We start from the raw sequence: 26,914 nt of genomic DNA, 5'->3' as shown, positions 1-26,914 counted from the left end.
TTCTTGTTTCAGACCCAATAAGTGTACCCATCATTTCATTTTAGCTAGCTTATATTAGCACCAATGTCAAAATGCTTGTGTGGATTCTCTGAACCAGGGCTGAAATCCAGCAAATTTTAACAGGTTCTGGAGAACCAGTAGTGGAAATTTTGAGAAGTTCAGAGAACCGGCAAATGCTACCTCTGGCTGGCCCCAGAGTGGAGTGGGAATGGAAATTTTGCAATATCCTTCCCCCAGGCGGGGATGGAATGGAGATTTTGCAGTATCCTTCCCCTGGAGTGGGGTGGGAATGGACATTTTGCAATATCCTTCCCCTGCCATGCCCACCAAGCCACACCCACAGAACCAGTAGGGAAAAATTTTGGATTTCACCCCTGCTCTGAATGCACTAATTCTATAAAACTGCTGGAAAGGTTAGCAGTATGCAGCAGGTTCCCTCCAATATGTATGGAGGGAACCTGTGTATCGCAATGTTCATGTGGTGCAGCTTCACTTGAAACCCCTAGTCGTTGGTCACAATTAGAGCAAACTGGAGGTTGTTGCATAGGCTTAGCATTATATGGGAACCAAGCCAATATAGATGGCAATAGAGTTCATATGTAGGATTTATACCAAAGAGTATAAGTAGAGCTAAGAATTTGTTAGTATGTTATTTAAAAGCTATCATGGGCCTTAGGAAGCATGAGCACCAAATGAGCCCCCCCCCCCCCTCTGGAATTCATAACTGCTTTCAAAAGAAAATTCTGTAAGAGAACACATAGTTTTGTGGGGGGAAATCTAGGGAACTAGATCAGTATTAGTACTGATCTTACTTCTTAGGAAATAAACTACCCGAACAGGATTTTAGATAGGTGTTGACAATTTTGCCATCCAACTGATATTTTCTCCAGTGCCTATGAATAAATTTCTCTCATCTTCGTAGTGCTAAAGTATGATTGATGGCTCCCAGTGTCTGACTGGTAGTTTGCAAAACAGTGAGACTGGGTAGAACAGTTCTATTGTCCAATAAATCCAAGCACTATTGCACTGTGGAATACTTACTAATTGTTTAACCAAATAACTTTATTTGTCAAGCTACATGTAAGTGTTTTATAAAATAATCAGCAGAAATCTATGAGGATTACATAAGCAACTGTTATATTTATTAGAAAACAGGAAGCACCAGAATTACTGGTTGCCTAAGTAAAGGATAACTTCAAAATCAAGTTATTGCTTCTTTGAAGAACAGAACTTTTGTCCAGGTAAGCAAGCATGGGATTCAACCCTATGCAAGCTCACTTCAGGAAAAAAAAATACAGTTTGACTTTCATTTTCTTCTTCTTCTACCACTTAATGTTAAATTATAAAAATTAAAACTGATGGAAGGCTTTGTGTCAAGGAACACTTAAGACATGTTTAAATGAATATGAAGTTGTCAGAATTTTTATTAAAATGGGATCTAATTTTTAACATGACCGTTCCCAGCCTTCCTATTGTGTAATTTGGACATAGATGAGAGACGGTGGCTTAAAGAGAAGACACCCTTGCAACCAAGTTAATTTTCAGTATCGGTTTTCAAGTAATGTCTGCGCTTGCATGAATACTGCAATGGTAAAGGCAACCATGATCCACTTTAACTCTAAAGCTTGTCATCATTACAAAATTGCAAAGTGCACATTTTAAAATATATTGGTTTACATATTTTGTACAGTTCAATAAAAGGCACTTTAAAGGTTATATAGCTGAGAGATAAAAAAGGCACAAATTCTTTAAAACAATTATAATGTGTAGTCAATGAATACTATTATACTACAGTATTCATATCTTAAATGAAAGTTGTTTATATCGGGGCTTTGGTGTGCTTTAGATTCTAAGGCAAAAGGAGCTTCTGAGCCTGCACGGCGTGAAGGTGGCACTTCCCTGCTCTTCCTTAAAGCTCTCCTTGCAACTAGCAGCTGTTCTCCTCCCTCACTGAGCAGTGGCAGGAAAGCAAGTTGCAGACCTGTGCTAGATTTATGCCCCAATGCACTCTGAAGCTGTCATTTGCCTTCAGATCCAAAGCACAAGAGCCTTAGTTCATAGCACGGTGGTCTTTGGTACAGAAGGCTGATGTGCATTTCTGTTGGCAAAAGTACATAGTTTTAAGTGCAAGCTGCTGAAAAAATAAGTCCATTCGAGCGAATTCTTAATTTGACAGCAACCTATAGTACAGGATGCAGAACTGATTACATATTTTAATGCGGTTGCAGCGGTCAGTTTTCCAATGAACACACATTAAGAAAAAGAAAGGAGGTATCAATCCATCTTTCTTCCTCTCAGATTTGTGAACTATTTCTTCTCCAATTCACATAAAACCGGGGCTGAAAGAAAAGAAAGATTTGTCAGTTTTACAACGCTTAAAAAAAAGTATCTTAAAGCTATCTATCTGGAGTAAAAGCAAAACAGGAAGAAGTGGTCCACAGCCTAAACAATGGAAATAGAGCAGAGCTTCACAATTCCTATTTTATTTCTATTTTTCCCCATAGTAGGAACTATGTTTCCACAGACCTAACTGGAACAGTTAACTAAGGGAGGGAGTGGCAATCCAAGGTAAGAAAAGAAGAGTTATAAAACAATAAACCTATGGGTATCAAAATTGAGGTCCCCAGGAGCAGAACCCTGATCTGCCAACAGTCCTGAAGGAGTTTGTGGATATCTTCTTGGAACCCCTTCTGTGATCTTTGAATCATGAAAGACAGATTTAGAAATAAAGAAGGGAAAGTTGTTTTCATCTTCAAAAATGAGGAGAAAACAGTCAACTTGATATCAATACAAAGCAAAGCTCTGCAGCAGATGATTAAGAAGTCAGTTCGTGAACATTTATAAGGAACCAGGATGACCAAGTCATGTTAATTAAGCCGATCTCTTTTGACAGAATGACCAGTTTAGTTGCTGACAGAAGTAATATAGGTAGTCTTTGACTTAGAACAGAGGTCTTCAAACTTGGCAGCTTTAAGATTTGTGGACTTCAACTCCCAGAATTCTACAGCCAGCTATGCTGGGAGTTGAAGTCCACAAGTCTTAAAGCTGCCAAGTTTGAAGACCTCTGACTTAGAATCATAATTGACCTCAAAGTTTACGATGTTAAGTAAGACAGTTGTTAAGTGAGTCTTGCCCCATTTTATAACCTTTTTGACACAGTTGTTAAGTGAATCACTGCAGTTGTTAAGCGAATCTGGCTTCCCCCATTGAATTGCTTGTTAGAAGCCAGCTGGGACAGTTACACATGGTGATCACAGGACCCCGGGACAGTGCAACTGTTATAAATACATGCCATGGCCAAGTACCCAAATTCTGGTCATGTAAATCGTAGGGATGCTGCAAAGGTTGTAAGTGTAAAAAACAGTCAAAAGTCAGTTTTTTCAGTGCTGTTGTAACTTAAAATGGTCACTAAATGAATGGTTGTAAGTTGAGAACTGCCTATAGTCTCAGAAAGGACCTAATTTGAGTTCTCCTCCATGTCATCTAAGGACGAGCATTGGGAAACATATTCCTGTTAGGATAGTAGTTTTAAAAAGTACAAAAAGCGATGATGAAAAATAAACTGGACTGCAAGGAAAGAGTATCTACAAAAAGGCATCTTTTCTTTTCTGCCCTGGATGTCTTGATTCTCTTGCTTCCTGCAGTTTCACTCTGGATTATTCTGCCCCTCAGAATTGTAGGACTAAAAATAATGAATATTGTTCAATGTGCAGTTGAGACTTTGAATACCACCACATTGCCGCACTGCATTTCACAATAAACCTTTAGGATTTTAAAAATTCTACTAATATTTTGAATCATAGCAAGGAAACTATAACATCTGATGTGAGTTGTACCAATAATTTTTGGACTAGATAAACAGCTTCCTCTAAGTATTAAAAATATTCAACATATGGTTCTGTTTCTGTGACTTACTATCAGGCCCTAACCACTGAAACCTTTGTGGATTACAGCCAAAGACTATTGCTGGTATTCCCTGTGATGGTATCTGTCCCTTTCTAACTTCTCTTTTGCTCTCTCGTCATCTACGTTCACAATTTCCTGATCTCTGACATCAAAGCATAGGAGCTCAAGCCGAAAACCTGGATCCCTTAAGGAAAAAAAAGAAAAACAAGTATTTTCATCAAGGTGCCTAATCAAAACTTTTTTTCTATAAAAATTTAAAATCATTATTTTCACCATTGGAAGCTCCGATTCCCCTTCCTCCAATCTTTCAAAATGGGCTGCTTACTTTTTCCGATCTTTATCTTTTTTAAAGCCAGCTGTAGGTGTAGGAGGCAGAGGCCTCCCTTGCAATATGTCTGAGGCAGCTTTCCTCTTGTTGAATGCAATAATTTCGTCTTCCAGAAGCTTCCTTTTTTCTTCCACTTTCATTCTCTCTTCCTGATGTAGCCGTTTCAAATGTTCAAACTTCATTTGAAGCTGAAATAAATAAAAGCATTGTTTTTATCAGAAGAGTTTAGCATCATCTAAAATCTACGCTCAATAATCACATTGTAAAATAGAGGCCGATTTTTAAGATAATTGTTTCACTTGTGTGATTTAAAATACTCTGAATACGGATGTTGCTTTAATTAGCTTGCAGTTCAGAATGCAAAAACTGACTTCTGAGTAACGAATTACAGCCAAGTTGAACAACTATACACTAGATCAACTTTTGAGGACATCAAATGTCTCTTTTTAATGTGTTGAAAACTGAAGAAGAATTTCTATCAAATATATAGCAGCATTGCATTTTTTTCTCCTTTGCAGTGAGAAAACCAGGTCACAGAGATAAAATAATATGTTCTACAGATTCAGAAAAATAATTCCATGCACAGCAATCATTGCACATTTCTTAGATGCCTCCAGCCTCCAACTAATGTTAACTGAAGATGTTCATTGCCCTGCAAGAACTACAGAACTGTGACAAAATTGATTGATTTTTTTTTAACCTAACAGGGTAAAACCTTTTATTAGATCCTGGAGAGGAAATTTATGAGGGTAAGAGGAGAGAAAGACAAGAGAAACATCTACCTACCAGTTAGTATTATCTGGTGGGGTGGGGGGAGGAGTGATAAAGGCATTGGTCGCATTGGTTGATGATCTCTGGAGGGCTCGGGACAGGGGTTGTTCCTCTGTCCTGGTCCTATTAGATCTCTCAGCGGCTTTTGATACCATCGACAATGGTATCATCCTGTGCCGGCTGGAGGGGCTGGGGGTTGGGGGCACCGTATTACGGTGGTTCTCCTCCTTTCTCTCTGACCGGTCACAGTCTCTGTTGGCAGGGGGGCAGAAGTCGTCCTCAAGGCGCCTTATGTGGGGGGGGTGCCACAGGGGTCGGTCCTCATGCCCCTTCTGTTCAACATTTATGTGAAGCCGCTGGGTGAGATTATCCGTGGTTTTGGGGTGCAGTTCCATCAGTACGCTGATGACACTCAGCTGTACATCTCCACCCCAGACCACCCCAATGATGCCCTTGAAGTGATGTCCCGGTGCCTGGATGCCATGTGGGTCTGGATGGGGAGAAACAGACTCCGACTCAACCCTTCCAAGACTGAGTGGCTATGGCTTCCGGCATCCCGATATAGCCAGCTGGTGCCATCGCTGGCTATTGGGGGCGAGTCATTGGCCCCCACGGAGAGGGCTCGCAACTTGGGTGTCCTCCTGGATGCGCGGCTGTCTTTAGAAAAGCATATGACAGCCATGGCCAGGGAGGCTTTTTATCAGGTTCACCTGATCTGCCAGTTGCGTCCCTTTCTGGATCGGGACTCCTACGCACGGTCACTCATGCCCTCGTCACTTCCCGACTGGACTACTGCAATGCTCTCTACATGGGGCTCCCCTTGAAGAGCATCCGGAGGCTCCAGCTGGTCCAAAATGCAGCCGCGTGGGTGATTATGGGAGCGGTGCTCCCATGTAACTCCTCTCCTGCATGAGCTGCATTGGCTCCCAGTGGTCTTCCGGGTGCGATTCAAGGTGTTGATTAACATCTTTAAAGCGCTCCATGGCTTAGGACCTGGGTACTTATGGGACCGTCTTCTGCTACCGACAGCCTCCCACAGGGCGGGGCTCCTCGGGGTGCCATCGGTCAGACAATGTCGACTGGCGACCCCCTGGGGGAGACCCTTCTCAGTGGGGGCTCCTGCCCTCTGGAACAAGCTGCCCCCGGAGGTACGGAGGATCCCGGACTTGCGCACCTTCCTCAGTGCCCTGAAGACTTTGTTATTCCATCAAGCCGGGCTAGCCTAATTTTAACGGTTTTAAATTTTAAATTGGATTTTAATGGGATGTTTTTAATTATGGGCCAAAGTATTTAATCCGGTTTTAAATTGTTTTTAATTTTTATATTTATATATTTGATCTTGAGAAGGGCGGTATATAAATATAATAAAAAGAAAGAAAGAAAGAAAGAAAGAAAGAAAGAAAGAAAGAAAGAAAGAAAGAAAGAAAGAAAGAAAGAAAGAAAGAAAGAAAGAAAGAAAGAAAGAAAGAAAGAAAGAAAGAAAGAAAGAAAGAAAGAAAGAAAGAAAGTCTGGAAACATGTATTCTATTTGGCACGCATTTATTCATATATATATTTTTCTTATCCCAAGTCAAGAATTGTGAAGCCAAAATTTTAAGACCTTTGTTCCATTTAAAGTAACTGGATTGGACCTGGCCTATGGGTGCCCTGGAAACAGTGAAGGACCGGCCCAGGGTGCCTCTGCCAGTGAAAACAGAGCTAAGGAGAGCCACATGCGGCCCTCGCAAATTCCATTTTCACTGGCAGAGGGTTCCAGGAGGCCATAGTAGCCAGCACAGGCGACTCTGACATGAGTGACGTCAAGCTAGCCATGCCCACCCTGGCCACACCAACCCCGGCCCCCCAGGTCAAACACAACCCTGATGTGGCCCTCAATGAAATTGAGTTTGACACCCCTGATCTAGACTCAGAAACATTTGAGTAGATTTTTTCAATTATTTATGAAAACTCAGTAGTCAATGGCCACATGTAATTAATCAAATGGGAGTTCAGTGAATCACATCTAAGTATCTCTTGCTGAATCTGAGTGATCCATTTTTTGTAGGCAAATGAGATTGTTAAGACCTTATCTATGTATTTAAGGAATCCTCAGGGTGGGGTGGGAGAAGAGGGGATGTAATGAGCAGATACGCTATTTGCTTAGGAAATGATGGCCTTCTTTGAGCTGCTGGTCCGAGTGGGTTTCAGTTTCCTGAAACTCTTCATTTAACAGCTTTTGTAGTCACAGCAACAAGTCCTACACTACCAGTCAAGATGTCTGGAGCAGACCCATAGGACTCAAGGTCCTGCCCACCCCCAGGAAGAAGAATTGCTGTTAGATAAGGAGAAGATAAGATTAAACACAGCCCCCTATTCAAGAACAGTCTCAGCAGGGAAGAATTCTGACAGTGATCCAGCTGGGGATGTGCACGTCTAGCTTCCATGTACACAGCTGGAACTCTGCCAGGTCATGTCCCCATTCTGCAAGTACAAATCAGCATCCAAGTTGTCCAGGTACAGTGGCATGACTGACAAAACATGATCTGATAGTTTCATTTAGAAATCACTGTTTTAGGAGGACAAGGCACTCCCAAATTTGAGAACCTGATTAAATCTGTTCCAAGTTCCTACATCCACCCAAACTCACCTAAGCAGAGTCAAAATATACTTACTTCTCGCTCTGCTTCTTTTAGAAGTGCTTCTTTCTCTTTGACTCTTTGCACAAACATTTGTCTCATTTCTTCTTGTTTCCGTTCTAATTCTCCAAGAAATTCATGTCTTTTAGCTTCATACGTCTCCTGTAGACTGGGAGCCATAAAATGTAAATAGCTTTCCTCATTTAAGTGACAGGCAACAATGCTTAAAGATTTCAGAATTTTGCTCAACAAAAAATACCAGAGTACCTCTGAAAAGATTCCTTCTTGCAGAAAGATAATGTTCTCTTGGAGATCCCAAAAATGTGGAACAAATGCCTTGGGCTGATACTTGTTTTACATTAAAAATAAGGCTCCATGCTCAGAATATTCTACTTGTAGGAATCCATAGCATTTTCCAAATTTCAAATTCTATCTAAAATTCACAATTTCCTTAGAATTTAGAGACAACTTTTTTTCCTCAAAATTTGATTCTATATTGGCCTTTCAGAGGAAAAGCATCAGTCACAAAAGCAACCAAAGAACACAGATTTCAGCAATCTGATAGATTGGAAACAAATACAGAATTGCTTACATCAAGGACATTCCACTTTTCCAAAAATTAAAATTAAAAAATGCAAAATCGTGTGTAATTCAGTTTTTAGTTTGAAGTTACTTTTACATGCTTATTTTGATTGATTATATATTGATTTTTCTGTCCTGTCTGAAAGTGATTGTTAAAGGCAGGAGCAAGGACTATCAGGGAGAAGCAGACTACATGAATTCTGCAAATATAATAATGAGATAATCATTGGGAATATTCATCTTCAGCTGTAAAACTACTTCACTCACTTCTCAGTAACAATTCAAAGTACTGCCCTATAGATCAGGGCTGTCAAATTCACGGCCCGGATGCGTCACACGCTGGCCATGCCCATGCCCTGTTTAGCGAAGGGGGGAAACGTCCCAATATGCCACGTGACACCACCATGACAATGTGAGTTTGACACACCTGCTATACATCCTCTTATAAAAATATTGTTACAAGAATACAACTGTAACACAGAATCTAATATCTGGTTCTATGGGTCTAATAAAATTTTTGATTAGCAGTAGGCATACATATATGACATGGAAGTCAACAGGCAACATCTAACTGATTTTGGTTGATCTCAACAAATTAAGCAGTGTTGAACCTGTTTACTACATGGATAGGACATTGCCACCACAGAATGCAATAGCTGTATTCTAGACTAGTCAATATTTTTTTTAAATCCTTTTTTTAAATGGCAAACTCTTTTAGTGTAGTAGCCAAGAAAATTACAAAAATCACCAGGTAGAATCATTATGAAGTCCCTAGGTGACAGAAAGAAGAAATTACCCTATACATATTTGATAATTAATATTAACAAGGCATATTGTAGTTACATATTCAGTGTTCTATTGCCTCAGTTTTATTTTGAAATAGAAAATAGGGTATAGATATATTCACATATATACAACTTCAAATGCAACACTGTATTTGTTGTATGTGAAATATATGTGACAGAATATATTTCCACAATAAAAAATTGTCTTGTACAAACAGGATGCAATAAGAAATCTGTTAGAAAGAGATAGGCAGCAACAGTATGAATAAGAATTATTTGCATAATTTGAATATGCTTACTGCATTCTTAAGCCTTGATCCTAAATGCATTTGGGTTGGACATATGATCTATGGAGTGAAATGAGATTTAACTCTGCTAAAATAGTGAGGTTATTTTAGCGAAAGCTTTAAAAAGGATTTGAAATTCCAAAAGGGGTTTAAAAGATTACTTTTAGCAACAAAGTTTACTTGTAGTAATATGTGGTAGCATATGGTGTACATTACAGGAAATTCTATTTAAAATATAACATCTAAAGATCATTCAACATATCTAGCTACATTAGCTGACGAATGTATTTACTAAAATTATAGTTTCATGTAAAAACTCTAAAAAGATTCCTTTGTGTATTCATTTCTTCTTATTGTCTGGCTTATTTTTCTCTTCTTTATTTGCCTATTAAGAATCACTTCTTAATTTTAAAAGCAACATTTCTAAATTTCCTGAATGACTGTTAAAAACATGCTTCCCTTTTGATACATTGCCATTATAATGGCCTCTTAGATGCTCTTTCAACAAAGTCATGTCCCAGTAAACATGCTGTTGCAAAGTAGGCAAGCAAAAATAAGCTATTTGAAAAGTGGTTCCCATCTCACTGTTATATGCCCATAATGTTTCTAAATAGATTCAGATTAGTCGACTGAAGTAGTCACACCTATTAGATGATCTTTAGATATTTATATTTTAAATAAAATAGAATTTTCTCTAATGTATAACAGCAGCTGCCAGGGTTTCTCTAACTTGCCATTCTTGGGATCTATTAAAGAGCAATGGTGCTATTTTCATCATTAAATTTCATAGGTTTCATTTATAGCATGACTAATTCACTTGAGATATGAGCACAGTTTAAGTTTTTTTTTACTTCACTGGGCAACATTCTTTACTGAAAACTTAGTGACTATATCTGGCAACTTGTTTCCTTCCCTCCTTGTATGCTGGGTTATAGAATCAGATCTCACTTTTTCACTATCCATACATCTTGCATGGAAGGTTATATAAATTAAACATTAATTTATTAATCATTTTTTTCTGGCCTTCCTGAAAGAAGGTCAAAAACAATTTGGCCTCCTCCATAGGGAACTTGATCAGAAGTTACAGAGTGGCTGGATTAATGTTATGCTCTTGCATGTTTAACTTTTTGGGGGGAGGAAGCCTGTTTAAACTTCTAGAGAAAGTTTACTGAATTAAAAGTAGCAGATGTGCCTAAAAATGCAGGCAAAATAATACTAAAGTAATACCATTGCTGAAAAAAGTCTTATTAGTTGCAGTGTGAAAGGATGCATCTGTATAATCAGGGAGGATAGCTTCTTTTCAATTATAGCCAATAAATAAAATAATCACATTGATTGAGGGACAGCAGAACACAGGTATCACTTTCTTGAACTCTATGTTAAAACAATTCTTTTTCACAGTTAGGATACTCTAACTGTCCACTTCTCCACTGTTAATGTTTTATCCTTACCAACCATGCTTTATTTCAGTTAATGGTTGGAATTGCAGTATAAGAGCTTAAATCTTATGGCAGCAAGCATCTTGGAAATCTTTACTGAACATTAAGAATATAGAGAAAATGGGTATCTAAGAACATAGGAAATTTTCTTGCATTAACTCACTCTATTTGTCCATCTGGTATAAGTCTCTGCACTCCAGAAACAAGTAGCTTTCTGGGTTCTTGGACAGAAGAAAATGATTCGTTTCTCCTTGCTTATTATTGAGTCTTTTGAATTGGGAACATATTGATCTATTATTACATTATGGTTTCTGTGTTATATTTAAAGGGTGCTGAGTTTGTTGGATATAAGTTAATTCATTAGAATCAAAAGCTTATAATCAATATTGCTATTAAGGCATTATCGGTTCATGTAAGATCATGCTATCACTTTCTATAAAGTTAAATAAAACAGCAATATATTAAAACAGCAATGTATTAAAACAGCAATATATCTAAAACTATGTTTTAATCATTCTAAACTACAAAACAATATACCTTTCTCTATAATTGGTCTTCCTGCTATCTGGCACCCTAAAAACAAAGGTATACAGATTCATCAAGGCATGTTACTGTCCAAATAACCTTTTCAAACCCTATACAAGTTTATTCAAAAGTAAACCTTACCAAATTTAAATAAATTTGTTTCAAGGGAGTGGATGTGAGACTGTAATCTAATTTACCTTATTTTTACAAAACAATATTGAGCATTTGGTGCCATAAAAGCTGTAGCATTTTTTCAAAAGTTAAATGAATTCATTTTTCCTACAAAAATATAACTCGCTTTTATCATATTTAAGTTTCTGTTTAACACTTAACAACAAAACGTTATTAATAAAGACCCAACCAGTATAGTTTATAGCTATTTTAACCTGCTTAGCAAAACCAAAGAGCTTTGTGGCACTTTGGAAGATTTCATGGATTATTTATTATCCTGGAAGGGGGGAAAAAAAACCTGGTACATGTGTTTGTAGAGATTGTAGGGTCATCTAAATAAATTTGGAGAGGGATGAACTAAAGAGGGCCGACATAAGAAACATTCAGAATCTTTTCGTGTCAGGAAGAGGTAGGGTAAAACTCATGCCATAGGAACTTGAGTTTCAAATCTGGAACCTTAGATAACATTTTGCCTCTTTATTAGCAGGAATGAATGCGTTATTTTGTCCACAAATTGCCCTGAGTAAGCACTTACTCTCCATTAAGTACTGAAGTTGGATATGTACATTTCAGGCTGGACACTGCCTTGCACTAAAACCAAACTAAGAAACTGTTAGCAAATTCAACCCCCAATGTGTAGCCAACACACTGTGTCGTGTCCATCATACTGATACTTAACATATACTTAACATCTTGCAGGCATTCGCAAAATGAATGCAAATAAAGCTTTACAGCTACCTAAAAATAGATGTTCCTTGGAAAGAAATTCTATAAAGGGGCTTGGACCTCTACTTCCCATCAGCAAGGTTATTCCTTTACCAGTGAACAGAACCTAGACTAATTTGGTATAATGAAAGAAAGCAAACATATATATATATATAATTACACGGGCTGGATAAGGCCAGGGAGGCAGAGAAAAAAAAAATGAGGAAAAACTATCTAAGGGCAGCAGCTCAGAATGCTGCCAACTGCTGGATTCTAAACTCCCTCCCTGCCAGTCAGTTATTATTAAGAGGCTGGAATAAAATTCACAATGCCTTCCCTACCTAGAAATATTTCAGCACGTAATCCCTTTTTACTTTGAGGGCTATTCAGAAAAAAAAGCGTAAGCTACCGGTACTTTTCAGTACACCTGTGGTATTAGTGGAACTTGTAAAATAATACCTATATTTCTCCTTCCATGGAAACTGAAGGCGTCATGCATTACATATGTGTGATTATTGCACACTACAAAAATGCAGTCTGCAGGGCTGATTTTGATTATTTTCCCCAACATATTTACAGAACTTCTGTTTTATATACTGTATGGCATATAAAAGCCCATCACACATAAGCATAGAAAGTGTAGGAAATATTAAGCAACAAATAATAACAACGGGCAAGAGATAACGGTCAAGGAAACGTACTATACCTAACGTATGCTTTAATTTATTTAAATTAACTTGCTTAGCAAAAGACCCCCATAGTACCTAGTAGCATCTGCACATCTAAGAATTACTCTATCCTTCTTCTCATTTTTAGAAAACATTCTACCAACTAATATGTCTATTTGCTCACTATTCAAGTATAATTTGTAATCACTCACTCCATTTCCCCTGTCAAACACAACTACCTTAGCCTTTTGAAGAATTAATTTTCAAACCATCTTCCTCACTATGTCATATAAGCTTTCTATGCTCCCTGCAAATAATTCATATTCTCAGCCAATAAACACAGCATTATCTGCATACAAAAGTGCATATACATTCACATTCAACACCTCTACTGTCACTTACACTGATCCATAAAAGCATTAAACAACCAAAGGGAAGTCATATATCCATTTCTTACTCCTTGCTCAGTGCTGAACCATCTGAGTAAGTATTCCATTTATTCTCACACATGCTTTACTCTTCTCATATGCTCCTCTTATCACACTCAACAAACTTTAATTGCCTGTTTATGCAAACATTACATAATTTATCATATACTTTCTCTAAATCAACAAACATGCAATGAATATGCATATGAATAAGGTTCATGTCAATTTTTATTTTAGGGGATAGAAGTTTGTTAAGTGAGTTGGAAAGCATAAATTAGAACTGAATATAGCTTGAAGAAGTTAGAAAAATTAAAATAGTGGTACAACGGTGATAATTGAGTAGCTAAAATGAATGATCACTGATGGTGAAGAATGAGTTATAGATCGGAAGACAATGAACAGCAAAAGTGAAGAAGTGATGGACTACCTGATAGAGTTAGTTACTAGTTTCCCCAATTGTTTGCAGGATAAGAGAGTACTACAGTAATTGCTATCATTATCTTCTACCTGTACAGGTAGCCCTCAACTTACGACCACAATTGAGCCAAAAATTTATATCGCTAAGCAAGACAGTTGTTAAGTGAATTTTGTCCCATGTTATAACCTTACTTGTCACAGTTGTTAAGGGAATCACCACTGTTGTTTAGTTAGTAACACACTTGTTAAGTGAATCTGTCTTCCCCATTGATTTTGCTTATCAGAAAGTCGCAAAAGGGGATCATGTGACCTTGGAAAACTGCAAGCATCATAAATATGAATCAGTTGTCAAGCATCTGAACTGTGATCACATGACCATGAGGATGCTGCAACGGTCGTGTGAAAAACGTTCATAAATCACTTTTTTCAATACCGTTGTAAACTTTGATTGGTAAATGATACTGTTGTAAGTAAATGAACTGTTGTAAGTCAAGGACTACCTGTACTTAGTATAGCACATGATAAATAAATGTACTACTACCACTGTGAGTTACTGCAAGGAAAACCTCAATCCTAGAAATAACGGCTAGGGATGAACTGCTCTATCAGCACGCCTTACCAGGGACCATTGGAGGAAACTGGTTGCCACCATCATTGTAAATTGAGCAACAACAAGAAAAACAATGGCAGAAGCAATGGCCCGGTATTTGGAGTTTAGTGGCTGGATTCTGACTCTCAGCAACATTTTGGTAATTTTATCAGTCTGATAGTTCAATAATAATCCATAAAATATCTAATTCAGAAATTATTTTCTGCTGGATTACCCAACAATAATTTAAATTTTATTTTAACACTATAATATCTTGAATAGATTTGTCTTGATTTATCAGAGACACCCATCAGCACCAGTAATGGGAAAATTCCAGACTGTTAAAATTAATACCAGAGATTTCCAGTCTATTCAGTGACTGCTTCAGCTTGTTCAGATTCTGAAGGCTATCATCAGAATAACTTCTGTTTTAGATATTAATAGGAGAAAAGCAATGAAAAGGGAATATAGATAGTCCTTGCTTAATGACTTGCCATTTTATGACCGGTCAAAGTTACAATTGTTCTGGAAACCCAGAATTTTTATCATATTCCTTCTTTTCTCTTTTCTCTTTTTTGTTGCACTTTTTTCTTTCTTGATATTCTTTTTTTCTTTCTTTTAGTTTGTATTTGTTTTCACTATTGTAATCAAAATTCTTAAAAATATATGCAAAAACGAAGAGCCTTGGTAGTACAGTGGAAGAACCTTGGTAGTACAGTGGTCTAAGGCACCCTGTTATTAACACAGCTGCCTGCAATTACTGCAGGTTCGAATCTTACCAGGCTCAAGGTTGACTCAGCCTTCCATCCTTTCTAAGGTAGGTAAATGAGGACTCAGTTTGTGGGGGCAATAAGCTGACTTTGTATAAATATACAAAAGTATGAAGGCTATTGCTTAATGCATTGTAAGCCGCCCTGAGTCTCCGGAGAAGGGCGGCATATAAATCAAATTTTTTTTAAAAAAAGTGACATATCACAAAAATGAATAATTTCCTCTCAAAATTATGAAACATTTTAGTTATATCCTCCCTAAAATGTGAATACGATTGACCCATTTTCACAAAATATTCCTCAAGTCATTTTTGATTAGAAGATAGCACGGATCCTAAAGTATCATCCCCAGTCTAGAGGAACCCAATACTCCTACAGAACCACAGAAAGCAACAATACTCAATTCCAAGTGAGGCACAGCACTAACTATTCTTACAGTCCAAATGCGGCACCCTTCAGAATGATTGCAGCTTTGCTTGTTTAAATCCATCGAGTGACCAGCAAGTACTCCCAAACAAATGCTTCCTAATACTTGCTCTGTTGCAAATGCTGAAGCTGTAGTTGCCATGTATCTTGAATGCTGGCTAACTAGCCACTGAGGCACAGGTGGTGGCCCAAGCAATGTCAGAAATTTTTTTCAGCAACGAGTTTCAGATTTCAGTTACACAATTATTTTAAATGCTTGATTCCTATTGACAGTTTAGCAATTTGAAAACTCCCTTTCCTCCCCTGCTGTTACAAATAAGGAGTTGTAAGAATAAAGAGAGTGAATACATTCTTATATTGCTTAAATATAGAATTATTTTTAATGTACTTACCTAACAGGCTTGTTTTCTGGACCAGTGTCTCGGAATCCCATTTCTTCCAGTTTGCATCGCCGATACAATTCATAGTGGCGCATATGAGTCTGTTCCCTGAGATCTTCCATATTTGTACAAATCAACATTTCCCGAAGTTTCACAAAATCACAGTGATTCTCGTTCTCCACTAAGGAAGGGAATATAGTACAAGTAGCACTTTCTTAGAATATATTCAAAACAGTACATATAGCAGAAGAACAGCTTTCTAAAAAGCTGTTTATGCAAATAAGCCTCATACCATGTCAAAGGGACTCTACCTCCCTGGACATTGTCAAATTATGTTATGCAGTCAGCAAAATAAGATCCAGGTGAACTAATCCCCATTCCTTAACATGGTACAACTATGGCTAATCTCTGAACAACCCTAAATATAAATCTCTCTGTCTCTCCCTCCCTCCCCCCTCCCCCAATAAAACCTATTCTGTATTCGAAATTTAGCTTAAGGAGTTTAGATACTTAGATAAACTAAGATAATTTTAAATAAATAACATTCTATTTCTTAGTTTTACAAAGTTTATACTGGCACCAATAGTGGTAACAATATTCTATACTATACTTTAACATGTGTTTTATATATACCCTTTTACTTTTAAACAGTTTTTCATTGTTATGGTCTATACAGATTTTTGACCAAAATAAACTTTAAACTGAACTGAATAAGCAGCACAACTGGAAAGAAAAAAAGCTAATGACAGCAAACTGAGTAAACAGATCTACAAGCCTCCTCCAGTCAACTGTTCCCTGATTTTTTTCCTCTCTCCTATGCCAGATATTTCAAGGATGTTCACATTTTTAGGGAGAAAATTTTAGGTGGAATGGAAATAGGAAAAAGGATGGAAAAATTATTTAACTGCAGGGAGCATCCAGTGCTTCTCCACACTTCCTTAAAATTTATGTAAATGAACACGTCTTTTAAAATGATGTAAAACCTTAAGGCAAAAATAATACTGATACTTATTTCTTTGGCTGAAATTACTTTCGAAAATTCTGCCAGGAAAAACTGCAGGGACTTGTCCATGTTGTCATCTACAGTCAAGACTGAAGTGAAGACTTTCTATAATTTTTAATATAGTTTTAAATAGCAATAGCAATGTCACTTAGACCTACATACCACTTCAGAGTGCTTTACAGCCCTAAGTGGTTTACAGAGTCAGCATATTGTCCCCAACAATCTGGGTCCTCATTTTATTGACCTCGGAAGGATGGAAAGCTGAGTCAACCTTGAGCCGGTGAGAATCGAACTGCTTGCAATTGGCAGTCAGCAGAATTAGCCTGCAATACTGCATTCTAACCACTGAACCACCACAGCTCTAAATAAGCAGCATTCTTTCATGATGCCTTATAAAAAGATCTAACCAATAGTAATTTACTAACTCGTAAATTAATGTATAAGTTGTAGATTGAAAAGACATAACAGTGAGGCAGAAGCTGTTATCCATATACTGTAGTTCATCTTGGTACTTCTAAAACCTGATCTTACATTTGTTTTAAAAAAGAGATCTTAAGACGTCAAAGCTCACTTATCCCAGAGTTTTCCAAAACTGGTTTCATACATCTTGACATTTTTTATTATCTTTAATTATTTATTTCTTCAGAAGACTATATATAGTTCATTTTATGCTTCTTCACATTTTATCCTCATATAAAGCAAGATGGATAAAGAGAATTAAGGTTGAACATCACATAGTGACTGAGTGGGAAATCTAAACCTGGATCTAATACAAACTTCTACAGTTCACACATCATGCTTACAAAATAACTACTTCTCAAAATCATATGCTTAGAATTATGGCCAAGATGAGGATTTTATTTAACAGTTGGCTTATATTATTGTAACAGTTTGTGAAATGAACAACTTTACTTAACAAAACTTAAGAAATATATCTGGTTCCAGAATATGAAAAAATGTTGACTCTATTCTGGAATCTGTTAAAAAAAGTTTTAGCGGAAATAGATCCCTTAAAGTGTTGCAAAATGCACACTTATTTAATTAAAAGCAGACCGTTAACCAAAAATTTAATTCTGGATGAAGAAGAGTCTAAAACTCGTTTACCTTGCACAATGCCCCAAGGATACTGGCGAGCCTTTACAACTTTGTTACCGATCTTTAATTCTTCTGTACTCCCCACTACAGCAAATGGCAAGTGTCCCTGAGAAACAGATAATACATTAAATGGCACAGATGAAACTAGAATAAAATAAAACGTTGGCATATTGACAAATTTGTATATATTTTATCATGGATGAGAGGGCTGCTGTTGCACGTGTTATCCAAACCCTGAATGGGAACAGCTTCCTCCGGGAAATGTGGCCATTTGAATTTCAAGTTTGTCATCAGCTGCAACCTCAGGACAGGGAGGGCTATATTTACCTGGGAACTCTTTTAGCTATCAGAAGAGTGGGATGTGAAACCTTGTTTATGAACTTGGGAAGTTTCTAGGGACCACATGGGCTGATCTTCAGTTGTCCATCTTATCCTCTGGCTGCCGAAGCAATGTCACCAAAGTTCTGTCTCATTTTCTAACACTAGATTAATATAAGCACTAGTGAAAAGCAAGGATCTATTTTATAAATTATTTAGATTTATTAAAATCTCCATTCTAAAAGGAAAGACCATAAAATTCCTATTTCTAGAAGGCAATATTTCTGTTTAGGCTATTTCCTGGTCATAAAAAAGGAGATCTAACTATACTAAGAAACCAGTTCCTCACCTTCTCAGGCTGAAACTTTGACAGGACTTTTTTTCACAAATCTCATTTCAACTTTAGCAGATATAAATAACTGAAGCTGTCAACCAATGAGTTGAAAAATTATGAACTGTCAAGAGATTAGTGGAACAATCTGGGTTATTCAAGCAGCAACTCCAGAAACACTAATGTAACTATTCCAGGATGTCAACTGACTTCTGATAACTGAGAAGAATATGTCTGAAAAGCAGCCTTAATGCCTGGAAAAAGTAAAACTGTAATAGCTGCAGGGTAGGCTTCCTATGTTAGCGTCACTCTTTCAATCATGAAGCTATTCTGTCAAATCTTTGTCCAAATTTTGTATTGGTCAAGATTCATTGTGCCTCTAAACATTGGCCTGGTAATTTTTTTCTCAAGAAGGAACTGCCTCCCATATAGATGACAGTCCCTTGTCAAATAACTTTTAATGTAAGGTGGTAGGACGTTCGCACCGCCACTATAGAAAAGGAAACAATTGTGGCGGAAGGGTGGGCAAGGGTTAAGTGCTATATTAGGTTTTGTATTGCATTAAGGCCTCACATTAGAATATGACACATCCAATAGGGAATGCAGACATTAGAAGACATGAATTAATATTTAATAAATTTATTACATCAGTAAAATATACACTTAATTTCTCATACTTTCATAGAACAGATTTTAGAGATTTATAAAAAGGACTTATGCTCAGCAGAAAGATTGAAAAGACCTAGCCCTAAAATGCTTAACAATAGATCTTTCTCTTTCTCTTTCTCATTCTATCTATCTATCCATTCATCCATCCACCCATCCATCCATTCTGCAAGTGCAGAATCTCCTTTTTTCAGATCAACCAAGTGTTGATCCATTGGTTGCAAAAGGAATTGACTGATTGACTTGTCAGATGATGCTAGAGCCTGACATCATAGGCTGAGATAGACTGACTTCCTAAAAGTCATTGGCTGCTGGCTTTCATCCCTAAAGCAGGACTATAACTTACAGTCTCCTGATATCTAGCCTGGTGGCTTAACCACTAGACTAGTGGTTCTCAACCTTCCTAATGCCGCGACCCTTTAATACAGTTCCTCATGTTGTGGTGACCCCCAACCATAAAATTATTCCTAAAACTATTGAAAATATGTGTTTTCCGATGGTCTTAGGCGACCCCTGTGAAAGGATCATTCGACCCCCAAAGGGGTCGCGACCCACAGGTTGAGAACCACTGCACTAGACCATGATGCAGAGGCATGGTGGCTAAGAACAAAAAACTAAACACCTGAGTACAATATAACGAAGAAAATATCCATAGGAATTTCCGGCTTGTGGTTAAGGTAGCCACTCAAGAACTCTCTTCAGCATAAATACTCAAAGAAACTGAAATCTGGAATGTAAAGATGGGTTCTAGCAAAATTTTAAATGTATGCTGTAAGTCCCGCTAATGCAAATTCAATTCAGATTTCATATATGAACATTGTGCTCTATGAAAGAAAAACATACTTATGGTGGAATGCTTTCTGCTAAAATGTAAAATGTAATTGATGAACAGTAGAAAAATGAAAGTCCAGAATTTTTGAAGAAACATGGCGGCAGCAGTTCCCATTAAAATGCTATCCTCCATACAAAAAAGAAACCAGTAATTGCAGACAATGAGTCTCTAGTTTAAATACAGTACCTATGGAAATATACTTACATTCATGGTAGCATTAATTTTAGCAATGCTCTCATCATCTGTTGGAAACTGGTATATTTGAACTCCATTACTGACCAGTTCACTCATGATTTTGATCTTAAACTTCTGCAGTTCAGATTTGGAAATTGTATCTGCTTTGGCTATAACTGGAATAATGTTCACCTATTAAAGAAATCAGATTGCTATGAAATATGCAAAAGATATCAAAATCCTGGAACATCATTTGAACTTTTGAGATACAAGTTACTATCACTGAACAGGTAAGTTGTTTTCTAGACTACACAATATATTGTCTTTTTAGAGATACAAGATAATAACCTTAACAATTTTCACTCATCAGTATAATCCATTTAGCCTTTGGTCCATTCCAAACTGGAATAGGTATATCACAGAAGATTTTAATATGACTACATGAAAGTTCTTTAATAAATATGAGCTATCAGTTTCATTAGAAATAATATAAGAACTTTTCCTTTAAACAAAGAAAAAGTTAGTTATCAGAATGAATTTGTATTTCCTACATTTTCAAAGGGAAAGATAACATTATTTTGGGACTGATTTCATGTAAAACACGTTTTTTAAAGAAGTATTTACATGTGCCCCAACAATCTGCATTAGATTTCTTATCTTTCTTTTGATTTCTTCAATTAAATGCTAGGCAAGCTTGAATATCTGTGAACAGACAATATTTTAGAGTGTCTGAAGGAACACTGGCAATCCCAAGTGAAACCTTTGATATGTGTATGAATAATGCAGAAAGGTTGCTTTCATGTCTTCTTGCCATTTTGTTAAAGAGATGAGTATTGCTGCTTTGGGGTAAAATGATCCTTTTGTAGTGTCTGTATCAAGGCTTGTAGATGTTTTCTCCAGACTCAGCTACAAGTTAAAAACCAGATCTGTCTTCATCATTTTTAAAACCTGACTTTCCAGCTAATTAATAGTCTTTTATGACAACTTGTCTCTGCCATAATAGTTTCTCTAGTTTCCTTACTTATATTTGGTAAGAACTGCTACATCAGTGCAAGGAATGGAGAGAAATATAAAAAAACGCCTAGAAATGGGAAGGAGATGGAGGAAATAATCTAAGCCTAAAAGTGCTAAATCCAGATCCCATTCTACCCCATTTTATCACTCTTTAGATCACGAACAATGAGCATTTTGCAGCCATTTAATTAGCAGAAAATCAGATTCCTACACAAAGTTTTTAGTCTCAAACCTGTATAATATCTTCAAAATAAAAAAAATAAACAAATGTCTTAAAATTAAATTATTTTTGCATTACATTTATAAAAAGAATTATTTTTAAAAAAATATGTTTGGAAGCTTGAGAGACATATGTCAAATACATAATTTCTCTATCAACTCTTTCACACTATCTTTCAGATATGTGTCTATTCTCGTGACATCTTCATTAGACTTAGTCCATATTAAACATACAAGAGATGAATCCAGACAGGACTAACATGATGACTACCCTAGAGTTTTAGTTAACTTGCTTATTCAGTTCAGCAACTTATGATAATACTGTAAATAGCAACTGTAAAAAAAATTGCTGAAGCAGTACAAATTAGTATTTAAATATATATAGAACTCATTTTTTTCATTCCCTCTGAGGTGTACTTCTATTAATGTTAGTTAGCCTTAAAATGATAATGCGCAATTGCTTTAAATAGCATGGAACATTTTACTTAATAGAATGGCAGCACAAAGATTATTTCACTGCTGAAAGCATTTAGAGAAAGCCTAGTCCAAAGCTGTAATATTTAAATAGATCCATATCAAATCAATATAAACTTGAAATATTATACAGGCACGTATTCATTTCATAGGAAACTAGACTCTAATTGGAAGGGACTTCATGATCATCTACAGTAACCCATTCTTGATAGCTCCAACGTAAAACAGGGAATTAAATACTGTATTAGGCAGATCATTCTACTGTTAGTGAGCTTTTACTGTCAGAAAATTCCTTTTAATATTCAACCTGAATGTCTTTTCTTTCAATTTCAATCTTAACCTCAACTTCAAAACAAAATAGACCCATTCCCTCTTAAACATGACTAACTTCCAGATTTATATAGACCACGATCATATCTTCCTTCAGTCATTATCATTACTTTAAAACAGTCCTAATTACAATTATAGACAAGATTTTTAATTAGAATACAATATCAGCACACGCCTCTAATTATGATAGTGTAGCTACTTGATAACAATGATTCCTATTTATTTTATACATTTTTCTCTCCCTTCACAGCCTGATTAAAGTTTGCTTTTGTTTTCTACCATTCAACTTTGCAGTATATCGAAATGCACTCAGCTCTGCACATTGTTACTTTTAGAAGCAGCTCATACCTTATGTCAATACATGGTTTAATTTTTTTACTTGAAGTTTAGGTGTGTTTTACCGCAGAGACTATCCTTACACAAATATATCAATATTTAAACAGAAGTTAATGTTGAGTAGCTGCCATGACATTAGTATTAATTAGCTTATGTATTCTGATGGGCACTATAGACCAAATCAATCCCCAAAAATAAATCTGATATTTTAAAAATTATTTTCCCAAACAGGAAAAAAAAAATCATCCTATATTTCCTAATAGCAATCTTAGATTGCCAATTTATTTAGCAAGTAACTTACACCACTGGGAACATACAGACTTTTGACTAGATTTTGCCACAAACAACCAATGCCTTGTATAAAGTACAAGATCATCCTTTTCTTATTCCATAACAAAATAACTTTACTCTCAATTTTTTCCCAAAATAATTGAAATCACTTACTCAGTTACACTGACCTATTCACCAATTGAGACAATTTTTATTTTTATTAAAATCTTTTTAAGGCTATAACAATAAAAAATGATTACAGCAATTTTAAAATATTACATTGAATATCTATGTTGGAGAGAGAATGGCTGAGCCCGGTGGAGGAGTTAAATGGGGCAACAGTCTGGAATCCGTATGTGGGCACAAGATGGAGAAATCTGACCCCTTGAGTGCCACTGAACTTGAACTTGAGTACCAATTTTACTCAAGTGCAAGCTGCTAGTCTGACAAGATTCCTGTACATGGATTTGAGCACTAAAGCAGCTAACTGAATCCTTGTGTGGCTCTAGTTATTCATACCTAACACTATTACAGATAGTCCTCAACTTACTATCACTTGTTCTACTACTGTTCAAAGTTACCACTGATCCTATGTGGTGTCATGGTCATTTGATCAAAATTCAGGTGCTTGGTACCTCGCATGTATTTATCATGGCTGCAGCATCCTGAGGTCACATGATCACCATTTACAACCATCCCAAGGGGCTTCCAACAACCAAAGTCAATGAAGGAAGCCAAATTCATTTAATGACCATGGTGATATACCATGATAAAAAAGATCATAAAACTGAGCATGATTCACTTAACTAGCAATGGGAGTTCTGGTCCCAACTATAGTTATAAATGGAGGACTACCTGTACATTATTTTAAAAGATCAGGTATTTTTATTTTTTCCTAAAAATGGTTTTAAAATCTTACCTTGCTGTCAAGATTTTTCATTGTTAACAAATCAAGAGTTTTAAGGGAATGCCCGGTGGGTGAAATGAAATACAGGCACACATGGATGCGAGTATCGTGATAATTATATAAGGAACGCTTAATTTTCAGCTCTTCCTGGAGGTAGGACTCAAATTGTGCATCGATATAATCGACAATTGGCTGATAACTAGAAAGAAAAAGAATTCATTTTAGAACAAGGAGTTAAATTCAATTCCAATATGCCTGCACAAACTGGAAAGAATAACAATAACTTTAACAATTCAGTTCTATTTTTATAAAACTTTACTACATATTAATAATTCAGAATATTGTCAGCTATATCAATTGTCTTTTTGAAACAACCTGTAGAGTTCAACGTCTTGTAAAACAGTCTCTGAGACTCAGACATAATTGAACGGAAGAAAAAAAATGCACGCAAGCTATCCAAGGACAGAAAATATTTTCTAACTACTGCAACAAATCTATATCTAAAACAGTTTTTTAAAATAATTCAGCGGTCTTTATTTTTTTCAGATTCCAGCAAAACTCATCCTATTGTGTTATAAAATCAAAACAATAGAGCCATTCCCTATGTATGCTAGAAAAAACCAAGCAGATGACAGCAATTTTTTTAAAATTTAATTTAGAACAAACTAAACTGTGAAGCCCTAGAGCAGACTCAACTTTTATCTTATGGATGTTACTTCTTCCTATTATTGTCCATTATGCAAACTGCATAACTTTTTCCACTCAGTTTACAATGGAAGGGTAGGACACAATAATACTTATCCAAACACTATTCCTTAGCATTGAGAAACCTAAGAAGGAGAAAACATACTTAACACCAGTTTTTATTGGTTGTTAGTTGTAAGGGACAGAGAGAGAGAGAAAAAGATGGAAAAGATAACAAGAACTGGGGTTAAATTAGGGTTCAAGGACATTTCAAACTTGAGAGATGAAGGATGACTTGTCTATCCATGTGGAGAAGTTCCTGGAATTATGAAATTCACAAAAATTCTAGTAACTAAAATTCCATCCAGATACTCTGTTTTCTGCCAAATACTTCTTAGAAACTAACCAGTGATATAAATAATGAATTATATCATGTCACAATAACTGATTCTTGTTTTGCTTGAATATAAATTTGTTCTGCATAGAGAAGCATATAAAGTAGAGAGAGAGAGAGAGAATATCTTAGGGGCCAAATTGGTAGGGGCCAAAGTGATAATCTAAGAACACGTTTGATAGAGATATCCATGCAAATAGACGATATGAGGGGCCAAACCGGTAAGGTATTACTGTGATATTGCGGAGCCAGACTTGATAGAAATTTTAATGGAGGGTTGATTTAAAGGCTCAATTAAATATTGTGGGAGAAGCATTCCAAGGCAGTTGGTGGACTGGCAAAGTCTCAATGTGGACCCACATTGCGCCGAGGTGGCGCAGTGGTTAGAGCGCAGTACTGCAGCTACTTCAGCTGACTGCTAGTTCAGCAGATCAGCGGATCAAATCTCACCGGCTCAAGGTTGACTCAGCCTTCCATCCTTCCGAGGTGGGTAAAATGAGGACCCAGATTGTTGGGGGCAATATGCTATTTAGTATACTGTCTTTGGTGTAAGCCAGAATCCAAACAATCATTCATTTGCAAGTTTAGAAGATCTTATTTTTCTCTGAAGTTATTTTACAACAGATGAAAACCTAGAGTTCCTTACAGCTGCTCAATGAAAAAATGAAGTTGTCACATGCAAGCCATTAGTCAAATATAGATTGTTGAGCCTGACTAATATGCTGTTGATAAACTAATGAAGAAAACAAAATGTCTTCCATTCAACATGTAAGAAGGAACATAGTTGCCAACTATAAGCAACCATTTGGAAAGGATTACTAGTGGCTTTATTAGATGTTATGCTTTATTGATATCCATGATTACATTTGTTCTATTACATAAAATAAATGCCAAGAATCTAGATCAGCAGCAACGGGCAGCTCATTTGAATTAAGAGATACTCACCTATCCTCTTTGTTTATCTGGTCCCCAAATCCAACTGTATTTACAATTGTCAGCTTCAATCGGACATTGCTTTCCTGAAGCTCATAAGTCTGAGCTTTAAGCCTCACATTTGGCTGAAAGTGTGTTGACACATGATCATCAAAAGAGGTATTGAACAAGGTATCAATCAAAGTTGATTTTCCAATCCCTGTCTCTCCTGAAATTTTAAAAGTACAGTTATATCACAAATGCACTTTCATAAATGTCACTGAAACACAAAAAGAAAAACTTCATTTCTACCATTTAAAAATAATGCAGTAAGTTTTGTTATAACTTCATTATGGATACCATTAGAAATGACTTTCCTTTTGTAATTTTTATGGTAACATCTGAACAACATGCAAAAGCGTTTCTCAAAAAGACATCAGGTGCCCATTACTTCACTCTGCAACCTGCAAGAACAGTTGCTTCTCATCAACTCTTTATTTCCTTCTGTCGTTCCCTGTCATTTCTGTATCACTGATTTCATTTCACTTTTTTTTCTTTTGCTCTATGGGAACCGTATCCAAGAAACTGAAACCAAAGTGCTGAATTTTCAGAAGACAGCCTCTAACATGCTATAGTTTTTTTAAAAATTCCATCTCATTCAACTGTCTTCAGACACTGTCTTCATAAGTTACTAGCATACATGGCTTTCTATTCTCGGTTACTCTCACATCAATCCTCTAAAATACAGTAAGCTGAGACACAATAATTGAACTGAAAAATAAGCTTGTAATGACTGATATGGGATGAAATATCCATTTTTAATCAGTCATATGTACAGGTAGTCCTTGACGTATGATGATAACTGAGACAAGAATTATCACTGTGTGTGTCATTGTGGTCATAAGTCAGGTTGAACCTAATTTTACAAAATTTTAATGGTGGTTTCTAAGCAAATTCAAATTTGGTCAGAAACCTGCAAAAAGATGAAAATCATGGTTATGTAACTGCAGGTTGCTGCAACCAGTTGTAAATAAATTGTCAAGTGCACAAATTGCAATTGTGTGACCATGGCAGTGATACATCGGTCATAAGTGCCAAGTGGTAACTTCAGACCATTGTTAAACAGTCATAAGTTGAGGACTGTTTAAACTATATATTACTAA

General features: G+C 36.4%; 1 protein-coding gene across 2 annotated transcripts in view; it reads right to left on the bottom strand.

Moving 5' to 3' along the window:
* Positions 1-1,078: 1,078 nt before the first annotated feature.
* Positions 1,079-26,914, bottom strand: part of SEPTIN10 (septin 10) — a 41,009-nt gene continuing 15,173 nt past the window's right edge. The window contains exons 4-12 of one of the 2 annotated variants that reach the window (XM_070943223.1): positions 25,785-25,980; positions 23,774-23,960; positions 20,242-20,403; positions 17,900-17,996; positions 15,805-15,973; positions 11,251-11,286; positions 7,657-7,789; positions 4,232-4,422; positions 1,079-2,339 (exon numbers count right to left, since the gene is read on the bottom strand). In XM_070943223.1, coding sequence (XP_070799324.1) covers positions 2,324-2,339; positions 4,232-4,422; positions 7,657-7,789; positions 11,251-11,286; positions 15,805-15,973; positions 17,900-17,996; positions 20,242-20,403; positions 23,774-23,960; positions 25,785-25,980 — 1,187 coding nt within the window. In that variant the 3' untranslated portion in view covers positions 1,079-2,323. The remainder of the gene's footprint in view (positions 2,340-4,231; positions 4,423-7,656; positions 7,790-11,250; positions 11,287-15,804; positions 15,974-17,899; positions 17,997-20,241; positions 20,404-23,773; positions 23,961-25,784; positions 25,981-26,914) is intronic. The other variant, XM_070943224.1, reaches the window with a different exon arrangement.

The sequence above is a fragment of the Pituophis catenifer genome, unplaced genomic scaffold (assembly GCF_029215685.1).
Source record: "Pituophis catenifer annectens isolate HBS135680 unplaced genomic scaffold, rPitCat1.0.hap2 SCAF_4, whole genome shotgun sequence".
NCBI classification, from domain to species: Eukaryota; Metazoa; Chordata; class Lepidosauria; order Squamata; family Colubridae; genus Pituophis; species Pituophis catenifer.
Note: the sequence above shows the minus strand (reverse complement) of the source record. Positions and strands in the feature narration are given on the sequence as shown.